Source organism: Aplidium turbinatum, chromosome 1, assembly GCF_918807975.1.
Source record: "Aplidium turbinatum chromosome 1, kaAplTurb1.1, whole genome shotgun sequence".
NCBI classification, from domain to species: domain Eukaryota; kingdom Metazoa; phylum Chordata; class Ascidiacea; order Aplousobranchia; family Polyclinidae; genus Aplidium; species Aplidium turbinatum.
In genome coordinates, this window is record NC_137472.1 from 53,918,807 (window position 1) to 53,938,770 (window position 19,964).

Consider the following 19,964-nt stretch of genomic DNA (forward strand, 5'->3'; position numbering starts at 1 on the left):
TATCTGAATGTATAATTATAAGCACAGCGGTTACCTCAGTGGTTTGATTCTGGATCAAGAGGTTGAAGATTCGATACCTACTGCCGCTGTTGCGATTCTATTCATGCATAACTTACAAAGTTTTGTCCCTTTACAGTATATTATGTTTGATTTTTCGTCATGTTGATGAAAACAGTTCGTGCTGCATGGGATGGGGCAGCGCTAATCAAGAAAAAAATTATCGTTATCGGACATTATCGGCGATAATTTATCGCTTATCGTTATCGCTTAACTTTTTTTTGATTTATCGTTTATCGTTATCGCTTTAGGCATTTTTCGTTTATCGATTATCGTTATCGCTTAACTGAAAAATGAGTTATCGCGCCCAACACTGCCTACAGTGAATGGAATAATTCTCCTGCAACCACATTTCAACAAAACTTCACTCTGCTAATCTCATTAGTCATTACCTGTTCTCAGGCCCGGATTTAGGGGGGGGGCAGAGGGGGCAGTTGCCCCGGGCCCCCCGACCTTTGAAGGGCCCCCCTATGTGGAAAAAATGTGATTTTGTGTTATTTTTTTCCTTTTGGCCTTTAAAGTTTCTGCAAAATGCTGTGCAGTACTGGACTGATGCTACTGTGGACGTAGAGACCCAGCTAGAAATTTCACGTGTATTACACGTAGATTCTACGTACCTTGGGTCGTGTATTATACGTTAATTTTCACGTATAATACACGCATATGTGTAGACACTATTTCACGTGCATTACACGTATATTTGGTGGTGGATTTTTCGTGTTTTACGCCCGCATTACACCTAATTTCCTCGTATCTGACAACACTAATACACGTGTTTTCCACGTATATTTGGTGGTGGATTTTACGTGTTTTACACCCGCATTACACCTAATTTCCTCGTATCTGACACGTAGATTCTACGTACCTTGGGTCGTGTATTATACGTTAATTTTCACGTATAATAAACGCATATGTGTAGACACTATTTCACGTGCATTACACGTATATTTGGTGGTGGATTTTTCGTGTTTTACGCCCGCATTACACCTAATTTCCTCGTATCTGACAACACTAATACACGTGTTTTCCACGTATATTTGGTGGTGGATTTTACGTGTTTTACACCCGCATTACACCTAATTTCCTCGTATCTGACACGTAGATTCTACGTACCTTGGGTCGTGTATTATACGTTAATTTTCACGTATAATACACGCATATGTGTAGACACTATTTCACGTGTATTACACGTATATCTGGTGGTGGATTTTACGTGTTTTACACCCGCATTACACCTAATTTCCTCGTATCTGACACGTAGATTCTAAGTTCCTTAGGTCGTGTATTATACGTTAATTTTCACGTATAATACACGTATAAGTGTCGACACTATTTCACGTGTATCACACGTATATTTGGTGGTGGATTTTACGTGTTTTTACACCCACATTCTACCTAATTTCCGCGTACCGTATCTGAAATCAACAATTTAACACATTTGTATTTATTTAACACATTTGTATAACACATATTGTTATAAGAGGCTACTGTCCAATTGTGACCCTTCTAGCACTCATCCGGGGAGTTAACGCTTGTTTTGAACTTTATTTGGAATTAAAGAAGAAAAAGAGCAATAGCAGTGGTGGGAATCGAACCCGCGTCAATGAAAGCCAACCAGCTGACAAAACCCCTAAGCCAACCAGCTGACAAAAAAACCATCACTTAATTTGCTTTCTATCATCTTCTTTTCGCCATTTTTACGTCACTTAAACCGGAGCTTATGATTGGTTGGCGGTTTCATTCTAGTCCTTTTTAGTGGCAGAATTTCGACTTGTTAAAGTGGCTACCGTACCAAACCTTAGTAAGTAATTGTTTAATATCAGTAAGCGAGACCACTTAAATTTACACTAAGAACTATCGTTATAAGATCACATTAATTTGCGACTAAAAAATGTCATGAAGTTTTCTTTTTACATAACGTAATAAAAACGTGTAAAGACACCTACAAAAACACATAATCTAACTTATATCCTAAAAAATGCGGAGGAGCGTGGTTGACACCAATCCACTTGAGTGGAGAATTCTTTCTGTTTATACCGTCCTTGGGAGGTAGTTTTACCTAACACAGATTAAAAATTGCCCAAATGAACGAAAGAACTTCAACACGTTTAATATACGTGGAAAACACGTGTTACTTTTCAACAGATGGAAACGTGCAATACACGTGGAAACAACATATAATCAAAATACAAAAAATTCCGATAAAACATCCTTCTGCTCGGGTAAACATTTTTTCTCTTTTGTATGCCCTCTTCTGGGTGTGATTTTACCTTATATACCTAAAAAATTAGTCAAATAATCATAGGATTTTGAACACGTGTAATATACGTGGAAAACACGTGTTATTTTTGCAAGAGTTATATTCAAAAAATAATCCCTGATAAAACTTCTAGAATCATATTTACACACTAGTCATACTAAATGATAGCTAAAATATGTCTCTAAAAAAATGTTTTTTAAACAAGTGAATTTGTGTTGGTGTACACAAACTCCTTAATAACACCTGAATTCTACCTAAGATACCATACTACCTAAAATCAACCAAAAATCAATGTGTAATATACGTAGCTTTCTAGCTGGGGATGGTTTTTCGCGCCGTAGGCGCGAAAAATTTTTTTTGCACGGGGGCCCCCCGATCTGAAAGTGCTCCGGGCCCCCCATCAGCTAAATCCGGCCCTGCCTGTTCTGCGTCAAAAGTTTGTAGGCCGACATGTAGGCTATGCGAAAATACCCAGAATAACATCAGAGGCTTTGTCAGTCCAAGGATAATGGTTCGAACCAATCAACAAACCAATTGTGACTGAAGCAAACGCAGCGTCTCGCACATTAAAAAACAGCTTTGCTACTGCAGTCAATACTTTTTTGTAAGAGCTGACTTTTACAAAAATTTAGCGCTGCTATCGCTTCCGCTGTTTCTACTAAAAATAGCGCAAGTTTGCGGCGCTACGTAGGCTAAGTGGCACGCCACTCCCAGCAGTGCCTATAGCCTACCTGTGCAATTAAATGAGACAAATAATTGCGATGAGCTGTCAAAATGAGCTATCAAATAATAATAATGATAATACATATATTTAATTTTGTAAACCAGAGTGCTTATTCATCTTTCAATTACATATAGGCTACAGGAAACAAAATGAAAAAAAAAATAATAACCATATCGAAGTTAAGAGTTAACTACATCAACAGTGATAGACACACAAAGTAAACAGCTAGGCCTGTGTAGGCCTATTTATTATTATTTACTTGCATCAGACACAAAGTCCATAAAATTCAAAATTTTAACAATCATCACACAAAATATCCGACTAACACAACACCATGTAGGCTACATCAAACAACATACAAAATACTGTTGTAGTGAATACAAAATGTAGAATTGAAATAGTAATCAGAAGTAGGCTAACATTGCGCAAAAGTGGATTAATAGATCTTTTGCAGCGTTCTACAAATGCATAGCATTTTTTTTCTAAATAGAGCATCAAAAGTTAAAACGTCGTTCTGTACCTAATACACTCTAGCACTATCGTATCTCGACAAATCGTAAATAATTCTGTACGAGTCGTTGTAAGCAACTCGTATGTGATTTAAAGTAGGCTACACATTTTGTAATTAGGCCCAGGCCTACACCATAGCTGAGAACCATACATTGGCAGTGATGTACGCGCATTCAAAAAATATTGACGCCGTCGGCGTAAACGCAAACGTTCGAAAAACATACGCCGTGCGTCAACGTAACTTGTAAAAAAAGTTGATGGCGTCGGCGTCAGCGCATACACTAGCGTAAACTCATTTTGTTTGCTAGGTGCCAAACATTCACACAGTATAAACCACTCGAAACAAACAAGTTTTATTTTGAATTTCCACGAAGAAACACAAGCATCTGAAAGAGTTCATCTGACATTTTGCTGCGTTTTGGTTTCAATATGTCTTTGCCCATTGAAAACATGCTTTCAACTTATTCAAAATTTGGAAAGTTTGATAAAAAAAAATACAAACAACAGCTAAGACATTAAAAAGTATGCGTTGACGCTATGCGCTAAAAAGCCGCAAAACTTTACGGCGTAGCCTCAAGCGACAACTATCCAAAAAAATGTGGCCGCAAGCGTTAGCGTAAACAAAAAGTCTACGCCGCAAGTCTACGGCGTAGCATTTGTGGCGCATACGTACATCTCTGTACATTGGCATACAATATGATATTAGTAGCGGAATAATTTTGCTGCAAACATCCTTTTAAAAGCAACAACTTCACTTTGCACGTCTCACTTGGTGACCGCAAGTCTCTCAAAATGTGTCTTTCAAATCTGCCAGGATAAAACCAGAATAAAACTATCAAAAAGGCTTTTTTAGTCTGAAAAAAGTCCACAATAACTTGACTGAAAAATATCTGCAAACTGGCAACATAGCGCTAATTGTTTTTGTGCACAAAAACAAACATAATTATTAATTAGGCTACACAAATCTAAAAGAACTGCTTGCTCTTGATATTTCTTGGTAATTTTTAGTTCATTGTTTTGTGATGTTATAAATAGATACAGTACGCACAAGGTCCACCAATACTACTACGCCTGTAAGTGTAAGCAAGTGTTTAACTTAGGGACAGTGGAATACCGGGACGACTCACTTTGCTGATTTTTTGTGATATGGACAGCTGGCTGCTGGAGGGTCATTGCAAAATTTAAAATTGGCAAAACTGCAAAAAGTTTTCTTTGCTTTTATGTAAATTCATTTTTATCAAATAAAATGCTTTATTTTGCGTAAAAATTTTGGGTGTTAGAACATCAGCAGAATCTTAGCCTACTACAATAAGTGTGAGGCTAACTACCGTTACGGTACCACTGTAGTGTAAAATCTATCGCTGCATTTTTATGACTAGAACAGTATTAAGTAAACATGATATCACATATTTCTACACATTCATTTTTGCAATACACACTTTTTAAACACAGCCAGGTATACATGGTGCACCTGAATAGTGAATAATATGCAACACATAGCATAGCCTAGACAATAGACATCCAGCTTCAATTGCACCAAATTTTGTTATTACACTATGACCCTTCAGTCGTCCATCCTGATTTCGAGTGAGCCCAGAACAATCTCCTACTTTTACCATCCCTAATTTAACTAACAAAATGTTAAGTTTCCAGTGATGTGATTGTGCCTTTAGCTCATATCAGGATATAGAATCAGAATCAGTTTATTTGTCATATAACACAAACATAAGAACAATACCGGTAAGAGATATGCCATAAACTATTATGTGCCACATGACACCAGGAGACAGCAAAAAGACCAGTTGGTCAAATGTGGCGTTTAAACTTTCTTTTAAAAGAAGTTGAAGAAAGACCTTTGTATTCATCTGTAGACCTGCTGAGATGTATATACCTAACTGTTAGCTCCATTAGAAGTGATATGAATGGTTGAAAATGGTAGTTCTGCCTGTTGTTGCATTTATGCTGTAACTTGTTATGTGGGTGTTTTGGTAGCCTGCAGTTATTATTTAGCATTTAAAATTCTTTCACTGGAAAGCAAGTGCCTTGTTTGCTGTGTTATTCTTAAGATATTAAGCTATGAGTTGAGTTGTAAATATCTTTGTATGGTGAATTTATATTTTTTTAATTGTATTAGTCTGGTTTGGTTGGTTGGTTGGTATGGTTTTTGAATCTTTAATCTCAAACTGACAAAGCCTTGATAGGTTATTTCTGGTAGTTTCGCATACTTGTAAAGGGTTTTGACACAGGGCCGGTTACCGAGACTGACAAAATAAAGTTTCTGATTGTTGAAGTGTTGTTGCTGGGGAGTTACTTCATCCATTAGGTGCCGCTGAATGGAGAGAAATTTTTACAATGTTTTGATTAAGCGCACACCCCAAGAGTTGAACCAGCGCTGCTTGATCTTGAAGCTTCATTCACAAAGTCACACGCGCTAACCAACTGAGCTATCGGGGGTAAGTAGTCTGGGATAGATTTAATTTATTATGTTACCATGAATTATTCTCATGGTATATATATATATATATACTTTTTTTAATTCATAACTTTCACACTAATAAGCTGCTCATAAAAGTCTTAACAATCAACATTTCAGCTGAATAAAATTGACTTTTATTTAAGGTATGATTAGTTAAACCATACTTGGTATGATCAATCATTCAGCTGCGTCATAATTAATGAATCAGTATCCACTTCATTCTCAATTTTAATATTATTTGTGTTTTGTTGTGTTGATGGGTTGACTTTCTATTTGATTTTAAAAAGTAGAAAGCTACATATAGGAAAGTGCTATTTTTTATAACATAATTTATTTAACCATAATTTAACAATGGAAGAAATAGATATTTTCCCACTTCCACCCTACAATAGCAAACAACCTGGAATTTCTGACACCTTGCTCTATAATGGTTCACGTTTTAAAGGCTATCAAACAAGCAAAGGAAGTTCATATGATGTTGAGGTACGGTAATTTTGTTTCTATTTCTAGTGATCCTTCCATGCTTTCACTTCTCAATAAAAATATTGTTTTTGAAATCTGTTATCTGAAAAACACTTTAAATGAATGGAAAATATTATGATACACTCTATATTTTTAGATATTAAAAGAATGTAATTCATAAATTGTTTTTAAATATTGCCATCTTGGACTGAAATACTTCCTGTTAAAGCATCAAAACATTGCTGATTTGAATGCTGAAAAATTGTAGTGGTTTATAGATGAAACAATGATGTAAACGTGGAGTATTTTTGCTTTTTTGTATTGACTGCATTGTGTGGTATTTATTTTTGTAAATTTATGATTCATAAACCACTCATTTGATATTCCTGCTGCAGTGCTGCTGGTTGGTTATAAGAAAACCACTGCATTAGCTAGCGTCCTGCAGCTATCTTCGGCACAATATGTACAATATGAGCCAATTATTTTCTTTTATTGTCAACAACTATTATGTTTGTAACTGTTATTATTACTCAACAAAAAAGAAGTTTTCCTGCAAAATTAGTGTTTTTTTTACTTTCAGTCTAACTATTTTTACATTCAGTCCTAAAAAAGTTAAAAAATATAGAAGTTTGTGAGTATATATGCACTTTCGTCACGTCAGCAAATCATCTTGTTCAGTTGTTGTAAAAAAGGGTTAGTGAGCTATTTTCAGTAGGACTTTTTTGCTACATTTTTTGTTGTGCTCAATAATGGAAGCAGCTGACTGGGTGACCATATCTCATACGTCGTGATGCATCTGTAGTTGCAGCGAACTGCATGTTGTCACAAACGCAAAATAAAACATGATTATGACACTGACACTTTTGATTATGACACTGTCTGCTTTGAAAAGCGCTGAGGAGTAACACATTCTGCGATACAGCGCTATATAAAAACCAGCACTATGTATATCATCATCATCATTGTCAGCCATTGTTGTTCCACTGCAGGATGAAGGCCTTCCCCATATCTTTATAATTTGGTCTGTCTTTGCACGTTTCTATCCCGTGTTTGTCGAATTGGTAGAGTTTATCTCGCCATCTTGTTTTCTGTTTTCCTCTTTTGCGTTTATTGTGCATATTATATCCTCTAATTAATGTTTTTTTGTCAGGTCACCTTACAAAAGGTTGATCTTGAAAACTCGTACTTGTGTGGATATTTGAAGATTAGTGGTTTAACTGAGGAATTCCCCACCATGACAACATTCTTTGATGGAGAAATTATCAGTGAAAGATATCCCTTTCTAACCCGCAAATGGGAAGCGGATGAAGAAGTTGACATTAAACACTGGAAAAAATTTCCTTCATTTGTCCAGTTTCTTCAAACATTCAACAGTGATTTTTTTGATTATTCGGAACTGCGCAGCAGTGATTATGTCTTCATGAGGTGGAAGGTGAGCAACTTCTTAGGCCTATATCTGCTTTATTTTAGCTAGCCCAGCTGTTTTACAGATTGTAGTGCTTTTTTGTAGATCAGTATGTACTTTTCAACTCGCGGGATGGTATATGTATTTGTGCAGCTTAAAATTGTAATGTGGATGACAAACTTGGTGCTAATGAGAATTGCGCATCATTTACGTTTTGTTTAGAGATGTACCGATATATCAGTATCGGCAAAATTTGGCTGATACTGTGACCGATACTAAACATGTAAAAAAGGCGTTTGCTACAGATTTTCTACAGAAGCGAAGATATAGATTTTTTAAAGTAGTAACTAACGTCACATTGATGTAGAAAAATCGCAACCTGTTTAATTTTTTGATACTTCACACTCCCATGACTTCTTGCGCGCACCTTTTGGCATTGGTTGGTTGCAGTGATTCTTTCACTCAAACAAAGCATTTTGTTTTAGCAGTTTTGCGTTGTTTGATTCTAAACTTGTGAAGGAGACTCAATTTCTCCAATATTTAACATTTGTGTTTCTTTTTTACTTTCAGGAGAGTATAAAACTTATAAAAGTTTTTCATCCATACGACGTCATGAATGAAATTATATCTCAAATCGGCATAATGACGTGAAATCATCTAAACATTTTATCGAATAAATTAATGAATTAACAAATTCCATCGTCGCAAGTGGTTTGCTGGTTTGGTGGTGGTGAACAAATACGTTCTCACTTTGAAGTTCAGTGGAACAAAATATCCATTAATCGATGTGTAATATATGTAATCAAATCTCATATCAAGAATAAGTCGACATGATTTTTAAGGTTTACATCAGCTACGGAGATCAGAAAAAGATAAGATTGTCATTTTAGGTGCAGCAAGACCAATTATTGTTTGGTTTAGTGAGGATTCGTAGTCCCATTGGTTTCAATTTGAGCCTACTTACTCTGTCATGCCTACTTACTCTGTCATGCCTACTTACTCTGCCATGACATTGTTTAAGCTTGATGAGTTTATTACAACGAAAGGTGGAAATTAAATCACAAACTGATAGAACCAGCTTACTAAAAACAACCAAGTTACATTTTTTTTTAAACGAAAAGCAACGTAAAAACGATGCAAAATTAAACATTTTTGCTACCTGGGTAGTCTTGGCCTGGCAAAAGCATCTCAACCAAACGACAAGTGCCCTTAGGTTGCACATTACTCGTCGATTATTTTTGTACGACTATACAAATGACTTGGTTTACATTTTACATCTCATTATCAATTATGATAGCCTATTTGGAGAGTTTGCGCAAACCCTGTATTAATTTGTCAGAAGCCCAAATTATGATGTAATGTTTCTTCCCTTATACCCCAGTCCTTAATTACGGTGGCCTTTCATTACTAAAACCTACTATTATGAGTATGACACAACAATGCGGTATTATAGAGATTGGATTCTTGCATCTTTAATTAATTATGCCAATTCAAAGCTTTTTTTAATTATGCAAATAAGGTAAAACTTAGCATTTGATTTAATTCCATGCAAATACCAAAATTGCCTCTTTTTGTAACACTAAAGTATCGGCCAAAATATCGGTTTCGGCCTAAAAAAGTGATATATATCTCTATTGGCCGAAATATTGGTATCGGTACATCTCTAGTTTTGTTATATGCAATGATTCAAGTATATATAACCCTAGTAAGGTATTGGAAGCTCTAGCTGGGCGTCTTTTATGCCATCATGCTAATTAAGCCTTTTCATATTCATGACTGATTCCGGTAGCTGGAATATTTTAACTTTATTTGTCTTCTTTAGCAGTTGACCCAATTTTTAGTGACTTACACATTACTGCACAGTCAACATGTGCTGTTTTGCTGCTTGTTGCCTACAGAGTTACTAGTTTTGCGATTTTTCTGCGGAATTGGGCTAGGTTTAATTCGTAGTTGCAGGAAAAATTCTGCAGTTTTACATTCTTGGGCTAGTTTTACTTTTTGGTTGCATTTTTGGGCTTGTATTTTGGATTAGCCATCTGGTTTATTAGTTCATCATTTAGCAGTGTGTTGGTTGCTCAAGTTTGTATTACAAAAAGCGTGTGGTTGTTTTGTAATACTTTTGCTAGTTTGATCTGTGTAGCTGATGATATTTTGCATACCGTACTTCTTTCAAGCAAAAGCATTGCCTGGTGTCTCAAAGTGCTCGAAATGAGATTTTCCTCGGCTGCGTAACCGAGTGGTAAGAACGTCTGCGTGACGTTCGAAAGGACGTGGATTCGACACCGCTCCAGAGCACGCGGCTGTGTCTCAGCGAAAGACACTTAAAGGCAAGCCAAAATAAGGGGAGCAGCTGACTCGAAGACTATATGTCACTTCGCTGCTTCCTGTCGTCTGTTGTATCGCATCTGTGATCGCAGCTTACTGTACGTTATCGCAATGGGCGCAAAAGCATGATTATTATTATTATTATTCCTGGTCGAAAAAACAAAAAAAACAAAAAACAAATTTAAATCAACTTATTTTTTGTTTTGCCAGGCTAACTTATATATAAATTCAAGACAAATGTACGACTAGTCCAATTGATGTCAAGTTATCTTGTTGTGTATCGCGATTTCGAATAATAAATTCTCTTCAGCACAACTTTATAACAGGCATAGTAAAATCTTCAGTAGGTCAGTTTAAGAATGCAGCAGTTAAGTTTAGAAAGAAATCAACAATAGTGTTTTTCGGTTGCTAAGAAACAAATAAATTTAGTCTGCGAGCAGTAGTGACAATATTATGTAAATTATGAAGGGAATTAAGTCATACATTAGTAAAACGGATTGCCTTTTTCATTATTTTTGCATTTAATTGATAGTGACTGTATCAATTTGATCCGTTATAGGGCAATTTTGTGTCACTTTTGTGCGAGGATGGCTTGCCTCCCCAGAATCCCTCCCTGGCGTTGTCACTCCGTTTTACTAATGTATGACTTAATTCCCTTCATAATTTACATAATATTGTCACTACTGCTCGCAGACTAAATTTATTTGTTTCTTAGCAACCGAAAAACACTATTGTTGATTTCTTTCTAAACTTAACTGCTGCATTCTTAAACTGACCTACTGAAGATTTTACTATGCCTGTTATAAAGTTGTGCTGAAGAGAATTTATTATTCGAAATCGCGATACACAACAAGATAACTTGACATCAATTGGACTAGTCGTACATTTGTCTTGAATTTATAATTATTTGGCAGTGCATCCTATGGATCCGTAATTGGGCCTCTCTCTTGCATCAGCTTGCTGGGCGTGCAGTTGTTCTCTTGCGTTATATTGCCTTTTTCATTATTTTTGCATTTAATTGATAGTGACTGTATCAATTTGATCCGTTATAGGGCAATTTTGTGTCACTTTTGTGCGAGGATGGCTTGCCTCCCCAGAATCCCTCCCTGGCGTTGTCACTCCGTTTTACTAATGTATGACTTAATTCCCTTCATAATTTACATAATATTGTCACTACTGCTCGCAGACTAAATTTATTTGTTTCTTAGCAACCGAAAAACACTATTGTTGATTTCTTTCTAAACTTAACTGCTGCATTCTTAAACTGACCTACTGAAGATTTTACTATGCCTGTTATAAAGTTGTGCTGAAGAGAATTTATTATTCGAAATCGCGATACACAACAAGATAACTTGACATCAATTGGACTAGTCGTACATTTGTCTTGAATTTATAATTATTTGGCAGTGCATCCTATGGATCCGTAATTGGGCCTCTCTCTTGCATCAGCTTGCTGGGCGTGCAGTTGTTCTCTTGCGTTATATTGCCTTTTTCATTATTTTTGCATTTAATTGATAGTGACTGTATCAATTTGATCCGTTATAGGGCAATTTTGTGTCACTTTTGTGCGAGGATGGCTTGCCTCCCCAGAATCCCTCCCTGGCGTTGTCACTCCGTTTTACTAATGTATGACTTAATTCCCTTCATAATTTACATAATATTGTCACTACTGCTCGCAGACTAAATTTATTTGTTTCTTAGCAACCGAAAAACACTATTGTTGATTTCTTTCTAAACTTAACTGCTGCATTCTTAAACTGACCTACTGAAGATTTTACTATGCCTGTTATAAAGTTGTGCTGAAGAGAATTTATTATTCGAAATCGCGATACACAACAAGATAACTTGACATCAATTGGACTAGTCGTACATTTGTCTTGAATTTATAATTATTTGGCAGTGCATCCTATGGATCCGTAATTGGGCCTCTCTCTTGCATCAGCTTGCTGGGCGTGCAGTTGTTCTCTTGCGTTATATTGCCTTTTTCATTATTTTTGCATTGATTGATTGATTGATTGACATTTTATTTGTTGCGAGTATAAACACACATATTCAACAAAATTGGATAAAACAAACGATAACGTAAAATGTATTATCTGTGGATACTGCAACGGGTGGCTGCGAAGTGACCTGGAAGGTCTTCTAGTCGAGCAGCCACCCTCAACAAAAGAAAAAGTAACAAATTAAACATCAATGAAGGGAGGCAAAAGAATCTAAAACATAAATTTACGGTATAATTGCTTGAATGAACACAAAATACATCATGTAATATAAGTTCTACGTAGTCCTGAAGCCATCATCATTGGTAAAATGATAGTAGTAAATTTTTATAAATTTTTTTAAATGAATTAGGTGATTTTTTTCTTATTTCTAATGGGATTGAATTCCAAATTTCCACTCCTGTATACTTGAAACTACGTTGAAGTTTTGAAGATGAATATTGAGGAACATAAAAATTATCCTTGTCAATTGCATTTCTGGTATTGCGAGAATGAACATTTTTTGCTTTTTTAAAATAATTAGAAAAAGTACATGGTAGTGAATTGTTTTCATATTTGTGCATTAATTTTGAAGTTTCGAGTTTGAACAAATCTTTTATTTTAAGAACATTTAGTTGTTTAAAATATGGAGTCACGTGATCCGACCATCGACCTCCCGCGACTATTTTTATTGCTTTGTTTTGGAATGTTTGGAGTTTGTCGACATGTGTCTTAAAAGTGGAACCCCATATTGTTATTGCATATTGTATATGAGGATGCACAAGCGAGTGATATAATTGAAGTCTTGTTTTCGGAGGAATGAAAGATTTCAATTTATACAAGATGCCGACGGACCGAGCAAGTTTCAATTTTATATCATCGATGTGGGGTTTAAACGAAAGTTGATTGTCAATAGTTATTCCAAGATATTTAGCGTGGACAACTATTTCTAATTTATCACCGTTGTAGAGAACATTGATTTTATCAAGATTACTGTAGTTTTTTTTTGGCGGAATTACTAATAAATTTGATTTGGAAGCATTGATAGTTAACTTGTTGGCATTTATCCAGCTATTGATTTCGACTAGATCCGAGTTGAGCTTGTTTTCTAACAGACTTAAGTTTTCAGCTTTGACAATGAGACACGTGTCATCCGCAAACAATCTTGGTATTGATGATATGCTATTGGACAAATCATTTGTATATAACAAGAAGAGCAGTGGGCCTAGTGTGGATCCCTGCGGAACGCCGTACTCAATAAGCTGATGAGTGGAAGAGTAATTGTTAATCTCAACATATTGTTGACGGTCATTCAAATAGGATGCGACAAGGTCGTTTGCTACTCCCCGGATGCCATAGTGGTCAAGTTTGCGCAAGAGTCGTTTATGGCAAACAGTATCGAAAGCCTTTTTTAGATCCAAGAAAGCAAGCCCTGTAAAATCGTTGGTCTTCATTTGATCATAGGAAGTGCTGATGATATCGAGAGCGGCATGTGTTGTAGAGCGATTAGTACGGAATCCATATTGCGTAGGAATGAGTACAGATTTTTTACCAATAAAACAGGAAATCCGTTTAAATATTATCTTTTCGAATACTTTTGAGAAGCACGATAACAACGAGATAGGTCGATAGTTAGATACATCTTGTTTGTTACCAGACTTATAAACTGGTATAACTTTGGCAACTTTTAACTTGTCTGGAAAAATGCCATATGAGAATGAATAGTTGATCAAAGCTGTCAAAGGAGGTGCGATAATGCTTGTTACAGGTCGGATAAAATATGGCGATATATTATCATAACCAGACGCTTTATTAGTATCTAGAAGACGTAATTCATAGTCTACTTCGGTTTCATCCGTTGGTTCGAAATAGATGGAAGATTTGACTCGATTATTTAGGTACCTGAGATAATCATCATCATTACTGGGTTCAACATTATCGGCCAAGTGTTTTCCAATTTTACAGAAATGATTATTGAAATTATCAGCTATGATATTTGGCTGGGAGATCTGTGTTCCTTCTACATTAATAGTACCAACAGTGGCTTGGGATGATTTTTTATTTGGTAAAAGCGAGTTAATAGTTTGCCATGTTTTCCTGGCATCATTACGATTTGTATATAGTTTTTGTTCGAAGTAATGCTTTTTTGCTAAAGATTTTACTTTTGTTAGTTTATTAGAGTACTTTTTGTAAAGGAACCTACTTATGTCATTGCCCTTTAAGAAATGAGTTTTATACATCTTTTGCTTATTTTTAATGGACACATAAATTCCTTTAGATATCCAGGGTTTTCTATACAATTTAGCCTTTTTACGCGAGATTTTTCTAAGGGGTGCATGATTATCTATTACATTTTTGATTATTTCAATTAGCTCGGAGAATTTATCGTTTAGACTTACAGATGATATAGCCGTAAGGCAAGGCATGAATTTTTCCACACAATCAGAAATTTCTTGGCAATAACTTTCCAATTCAAAACTTCGTTTGTCGCGTGAGTAGGTTGTTGAATACTTAGATGAGGAATTGCGACTCGTGATGAGACAGAAAACTGGATAATGGTCAGTCATATCGTAATTAATAACTCCCGGCGTTAAACAATGAGAGATGTCATTGGTAAGAATATGATCGATGATGGTCGACGATTTTTCAGTAACTCTCGTGGGTTTAGTTATTAAGGGATAAACTCCGTTGCTTGCAAGCATTGTAAGATAATTGTTTGCAAGGGGACATCTGTTTAAGTCAGAAATGTTTATATTAAAATCTCCGAGTATGAAGTATTTTTTCTTCGAGTTGTTTAGTTTGGACAAAGTAGCATCAACAGCTTCAACAAAGTTAGTTTGACTAGTTCTAGGGTGGCGATAAACTGCTCCAATTATAAGCTTACATTGAGAAGAGTCTATATCAATGCTAACCCATAGGTTTTCACAGTCGTTACTTTCAATTTGATATTCTGTTACAATGTTAAATTTATAAGTATTCGAAATATAAATCAATACTCCTCCTGCCGAGGTATGAGAATTTTTAAACACATAATCATAACCTGTTAGTGATATGTTTACACATGGCACATCTCTAATCCGTGTTTCACTTATACAGATGACGTCAGGGGCTTTCTTAAAGGATTCAAGAAATTCATGTAGTAAATCAATGTTCTTTTGTATTATATGGATCGGATGTTAACGTGCAATACCAGTAGCGATTTTTGTCGATTATTACTGAAGGTTGGAGTATCAGGATCATAGTAATTGCACAATTTAATATTAGAAGTCAATGAGGACGTAAGTGAATCATTCAAGTTAAATCTATTAGGAGTTCGTAGAGTTGCGTTAGCAATTTTAGTAGAGTCTAGGTACATGCGGCGCTCACGCAGAGTGCCTGAAAGTATTACAAAACATAAATAAAAATTGGTGCCTCGAGCGCTAGGCTCATTTATGTCAGTTAGCTCGACTTATGGTAAGAAACAAACAGAACATTATAATACACAAGGAAAAAAATAACAATAATAGCAAACTTGTCAGCTTTCACCACAGCACCCATGTGGTCCAGGCCGGTATAAAAAGAACCAGTAGAACCACACGGATGCCACGGTGAACACCAACAGTTATCAGATATAATACTAAACATAAACATGTGGAAAAATAAATCCTGAGAAAATTAGGTACAAATTTAGTTCGAGGTTTCGTTGGATAGGTGCTTCACACCATTGACATACAAACAGTATTTACCTTCTGTCACTGACCAGTTTGTTTTCTTTTTTTCCGCTTTTGCTTTTTTGAATATCGGCAAAAGTTTCTTTTTTTGTTGTTGAAGTTCTTTTGGTAAATGTTCAGTCACATATACGTATGAATTTTGAGCATCGGTTTTCCTTTTTTCGTTGAAGGTTTTTAGCTTGTAGAGAGACTTCATAAGTTCCTGCTTGTCAAAAATGTTGGTGAGTTTGACAATGATTGGTCTTATTTGTTTCTGCTTGTTAGAATAGATTGGATGCTGAGGAAGCCGGTGTATGTCTGTGAGTTTGAGAGATTCAGGGTTTTTGTAGTCAAGAGCAGTTCTCAGAAATTTTCGAAATATGTCATCAGTTTCTTGTCGGGTTTCCCACGCCTTGCTCTCTTGCTCATTTAAGCCATGGATCAGAATGTTAAAGCGTTTGCTGTAGAGGTCCTTCATGATCAAATCTTCTTTTGTTTGCAGTTCATAACGGGTCACTGAATTGGTTAGGTTTGTAATTTTTTCTTGCAAGAGTGCATTTGTTTCTTTGTCTTTGTCCATAAAGAATTCTAATGTTTCGATTCTCTTTGATAATTCCACTACTAAACTTTTATCAGCTTTGTTTTTGATACTCGTCTCCAGGTGACTGTGTTTTCGGTCAATTATTTCCTCAACTTTATTCAGTCTTTTATTCAGGTTTTGAAATTTGTCACTCATCTCCTCAAATTTGGATGTTAGATTGTTCAAGCTGTACAGAATAGTATCAAGCTTTGCTTCAACTTCTGACATGCTGCTTTGCCTTGAGTAATCGCGTATTCAGAAAAACGAACAAGCTAACTGACGTGGGTTAAAGGCCCAGTCGCGTGAGCGCTACCACTGCTTTCTAGAAACGTCCGCACGCCAGCTTGCAAATTTCAGAATGATCATTTCACTATCATTTCACTATCATTTAATTGATAGTGACTGTATCAATTTGATCCGTTATAGGGCAATTTTGTGTCACTTTTGTGCGAGGATGGCTTGCCTCCCCAGAATCCCTCCCTGGCGTTGTCACTCCGTTTTACTAATGTATGACTTAATTCCCTTCATAATTTACATAAAATTGTCACTACTGCTCGCAGACTAAATTTATTTGTTTCTTAGCAACCGAAAAACACTATTGTTGATTTCTTTCTAAACTTAACTGCTGCATTCTTAAACTGACCTACTGAAGATTTTACTATGCCTGTTATAAAGTTGTGCTGAAGAGAATTTATTATTCGAAATCGCGATACACAACAAGATAACTTGACATCAATTGGACTAGTCGTACATTTGTCTTGAATTTATAATTATTTGGCAGTGCATCCTATGGATCCGTAATTGGGCCTCTCTCTTGCATCAGCTTGCTGGGCGTGCAGTTGTTCTCTTGCGTTATATTGCCTTTTTCATTAACTTATATATCTTTTAAGTTTGGTTTTGAAATTTCATTCTCAGACTAAGAAAGCCTCCGAAAAGTTCTTTGCAGTTTCGCTAACTTTTAGAAGCTTTGAACTACTGACTTCTAAAGCCTGGTTACTGTGAATGGCTGCTCAAGTGAAGTTTTCAATTATTGTTGTATGTAATTTTTTCGTACACCAGTTGCCGGTGAATGGAGAACATTCCACAAAACCCGTTGCTGAAGTGTACACCCCAAAAACTCATCCAGTTCTGCTTGATCTTGTGGCTCAACCTACTGAGTCATCCGGGCAATATCGATATGTTAGGTATTCTTACTTAGGTCAAGAAACTCCACTCAACAAGAGATGTAGAATTAATACATTTGAAGCGACCTCCAAAGTCATGCCATTCAAGCGAAAAATTCAGTTGGGATGAAGAAATCTGCAATAAACAACCTGAAAAGTTTGACGCTGCTGCTGACCTTCGTAAATGGAAAGAAACAGATTGTGGAGCAGCCTATTACCAAGGCACACTTCGCTTGATAATTTTGATAATTACCTTCCCACGCAGCAGAATAAAAATCACTGCTTTGAATGTTGAACCCTTTTGGCAGCCAATAGTCTCCGAGACCGTTAAGTCATCATACAGTACTGTATTCTTAAAAACGATTTCTGTCAACAAGCATTTTTTAACTGTGAATTATAGGTTTAAATTACATTTATTATATTACATTTTATTATTTATATATATATATATATTACATTTTTATACTTTATCATATTTAAATATTACTTCAAGGGTTTTTTATTACATGCATTATTTATCTATGTGGTAGCTACATAAAATGTTTGGGGCTTTTAAACTATGCGTTTACTTCGAACACTGTTCCAGATTTCGAACAAAAAAGTCCATGTGCAAACCTCATCACTGTTTTGCAGCACTCGATCTTTTACAAGTCTGTTATTTTATTTCTAGGAACATTTTCTTGTTCCCAATCACAAGATCGAAAACATCCACGGAGCATCTTTTGCTGGATTTTATTACATTTGTTTTCAAAAATCCACAGCCGCGATCCAAGGTTTTTATTATTACCGGACTTCAGAAATGTTTCAGTCTCTAAGTCTGAAACACGCTCCTGAAAGCACAGCGTCCATTTACCAGTTTAGATGAAGGACATATGTTATGAATTCATTATGACACCAACCTTGATCTGTTCCATGACGTGTTATCATTATGCCGCTAAGAATTTTTTCACATTTGTCAAGCCTTGTCATGTTGAAAGATGTATGGGAGAACGGAGTTAACACGAACCCACCCAACACCACTTCCGAAAATACGTATATTTTCCAACATTGCTTTATTTTATAGTTTGTACGAGTACACACAAAACAATGGTTGTAGGGTTAAACATTCTTCAAGAATAAGCATTTCTATCTTGAAAACTGCTTTTTAATGGTTCATAAGTCAACCCGTCAGCTGTACGTTTAAATAAGTTTTGTTCCAACAACGAGCTTCCTCAAACCACGAAGAAAATAAAAACTTAGATTTATCGACTCTTGTCACTTATTTTGCGATTGTCATTTTTCCTTTTAAACTGCGGCTTTGATTTGCCACTTTTGTGTGTAAGTTGTCGCTCTGGCTTATGGGCGTGTTTTGAAGTCTTTCAAAACTGAAATACTTCCAGTTCAACGTTGTTCTTTTTTTTGTTCACGTCACTCAGTCTTTCCGTATGACAAAGTACAATCAAAGTTATAGGTTTGCAGTTTGCACAAATTAGTTTGACCTAATTTTAACGGGTCTGCTACTATTCGGCGAGTCCGATTCGGCGAGTCCGATTCGACTAGTCCGATTCGGCGAGTTCCCTATTCGGCGAGAGCCCTTTTCGGCGAGTGCCCTATTCGGCGAGGTTTTGAAATTGTTGAAAGGAAATTATCGGGTACCGTAGCCTAATTATAATTGCCGTTTTTACATCGTTTTAACGTCGCTAAACGTTGAAATCGTGCAGAAAGGAATAAAAATAAAATGTTTGAACTATTAAATTAAAATTCGTCATGTCAGTTCAGTTGTTTTTATTTCTGACCATCATATGAAAAACAATACACGTCAACATAGCAAAGGTAGAAGCGACAAAACGCGAACGTTAAAACGTGCTTGAATTCGTCATGTCAGTTCAGTTGTTTTTCTTTCTGATCATGATATCAAAAACAATACGTCAACATAGCGAAGGTGTAGAAAAAAGTAGAAGCGACAAAACGCGAACGTTAAAACGTGCTTGTGACCGAAGTAAGTTATTGAGTTGAAAGAAATTTGGCACGGTCGCAACACTTTCAGAAAAATTTAAGATATGAAGGAAAAATAAAACAAAGAAAATGTTACAAAAAAAAAAAAAATAGATCATGTTTATGTCTATAAGTTAGTACTTTTGAATAGTTAAAATGATTAGTTTGGACCAACAAATGTGTGGCCTACAGCTTGGATTGAAAGAAAATTATCGGGTACCGTAGCCTAGTTATCCCGACCAGCAAAAAATTGTTCCAAGAACACAGTTCATTTTTACATTGTAGTAACAGAATGAAAAGGCTAAACTAATGTGTGGCCTATCGTGTTAACGTCGCTAAACGTTGAAATCGTGTAGAAAA

General features: G+C 35.9%; 1 protein-coding gene across 1 annotated transcript; it reads left to right on the forward strand.

The window, feature by feature from the left end:
* The first annotated feature begins 6,376 nt into the window (after nucleotides 1–6,376).
* On the forward strand, nucleotides 6,377–19,963 carry LOC145783032 (glucose-induced degradation protein 4 homolog). Its single transcript, XM_082594801.1, has 3 exons — nucleotides 6,377–6,510; nucleotides 7,640–7,921; nucleotides 18,301–19,963. Exons 1-3 carry the CDS (start codon nucleotides 6,379–6,381, stop codon nucleotides 18,493–18,495), a joined length of 609 nt encoding a protein of 202 aa, XP_082450927.1. The 5' UTR covers nucleotides 6,377–6,378; the 3' UTR covers nucleotides 18,496–19,963.
* Nucleotide 19,964: the final 1 nt, after the last annotated feature.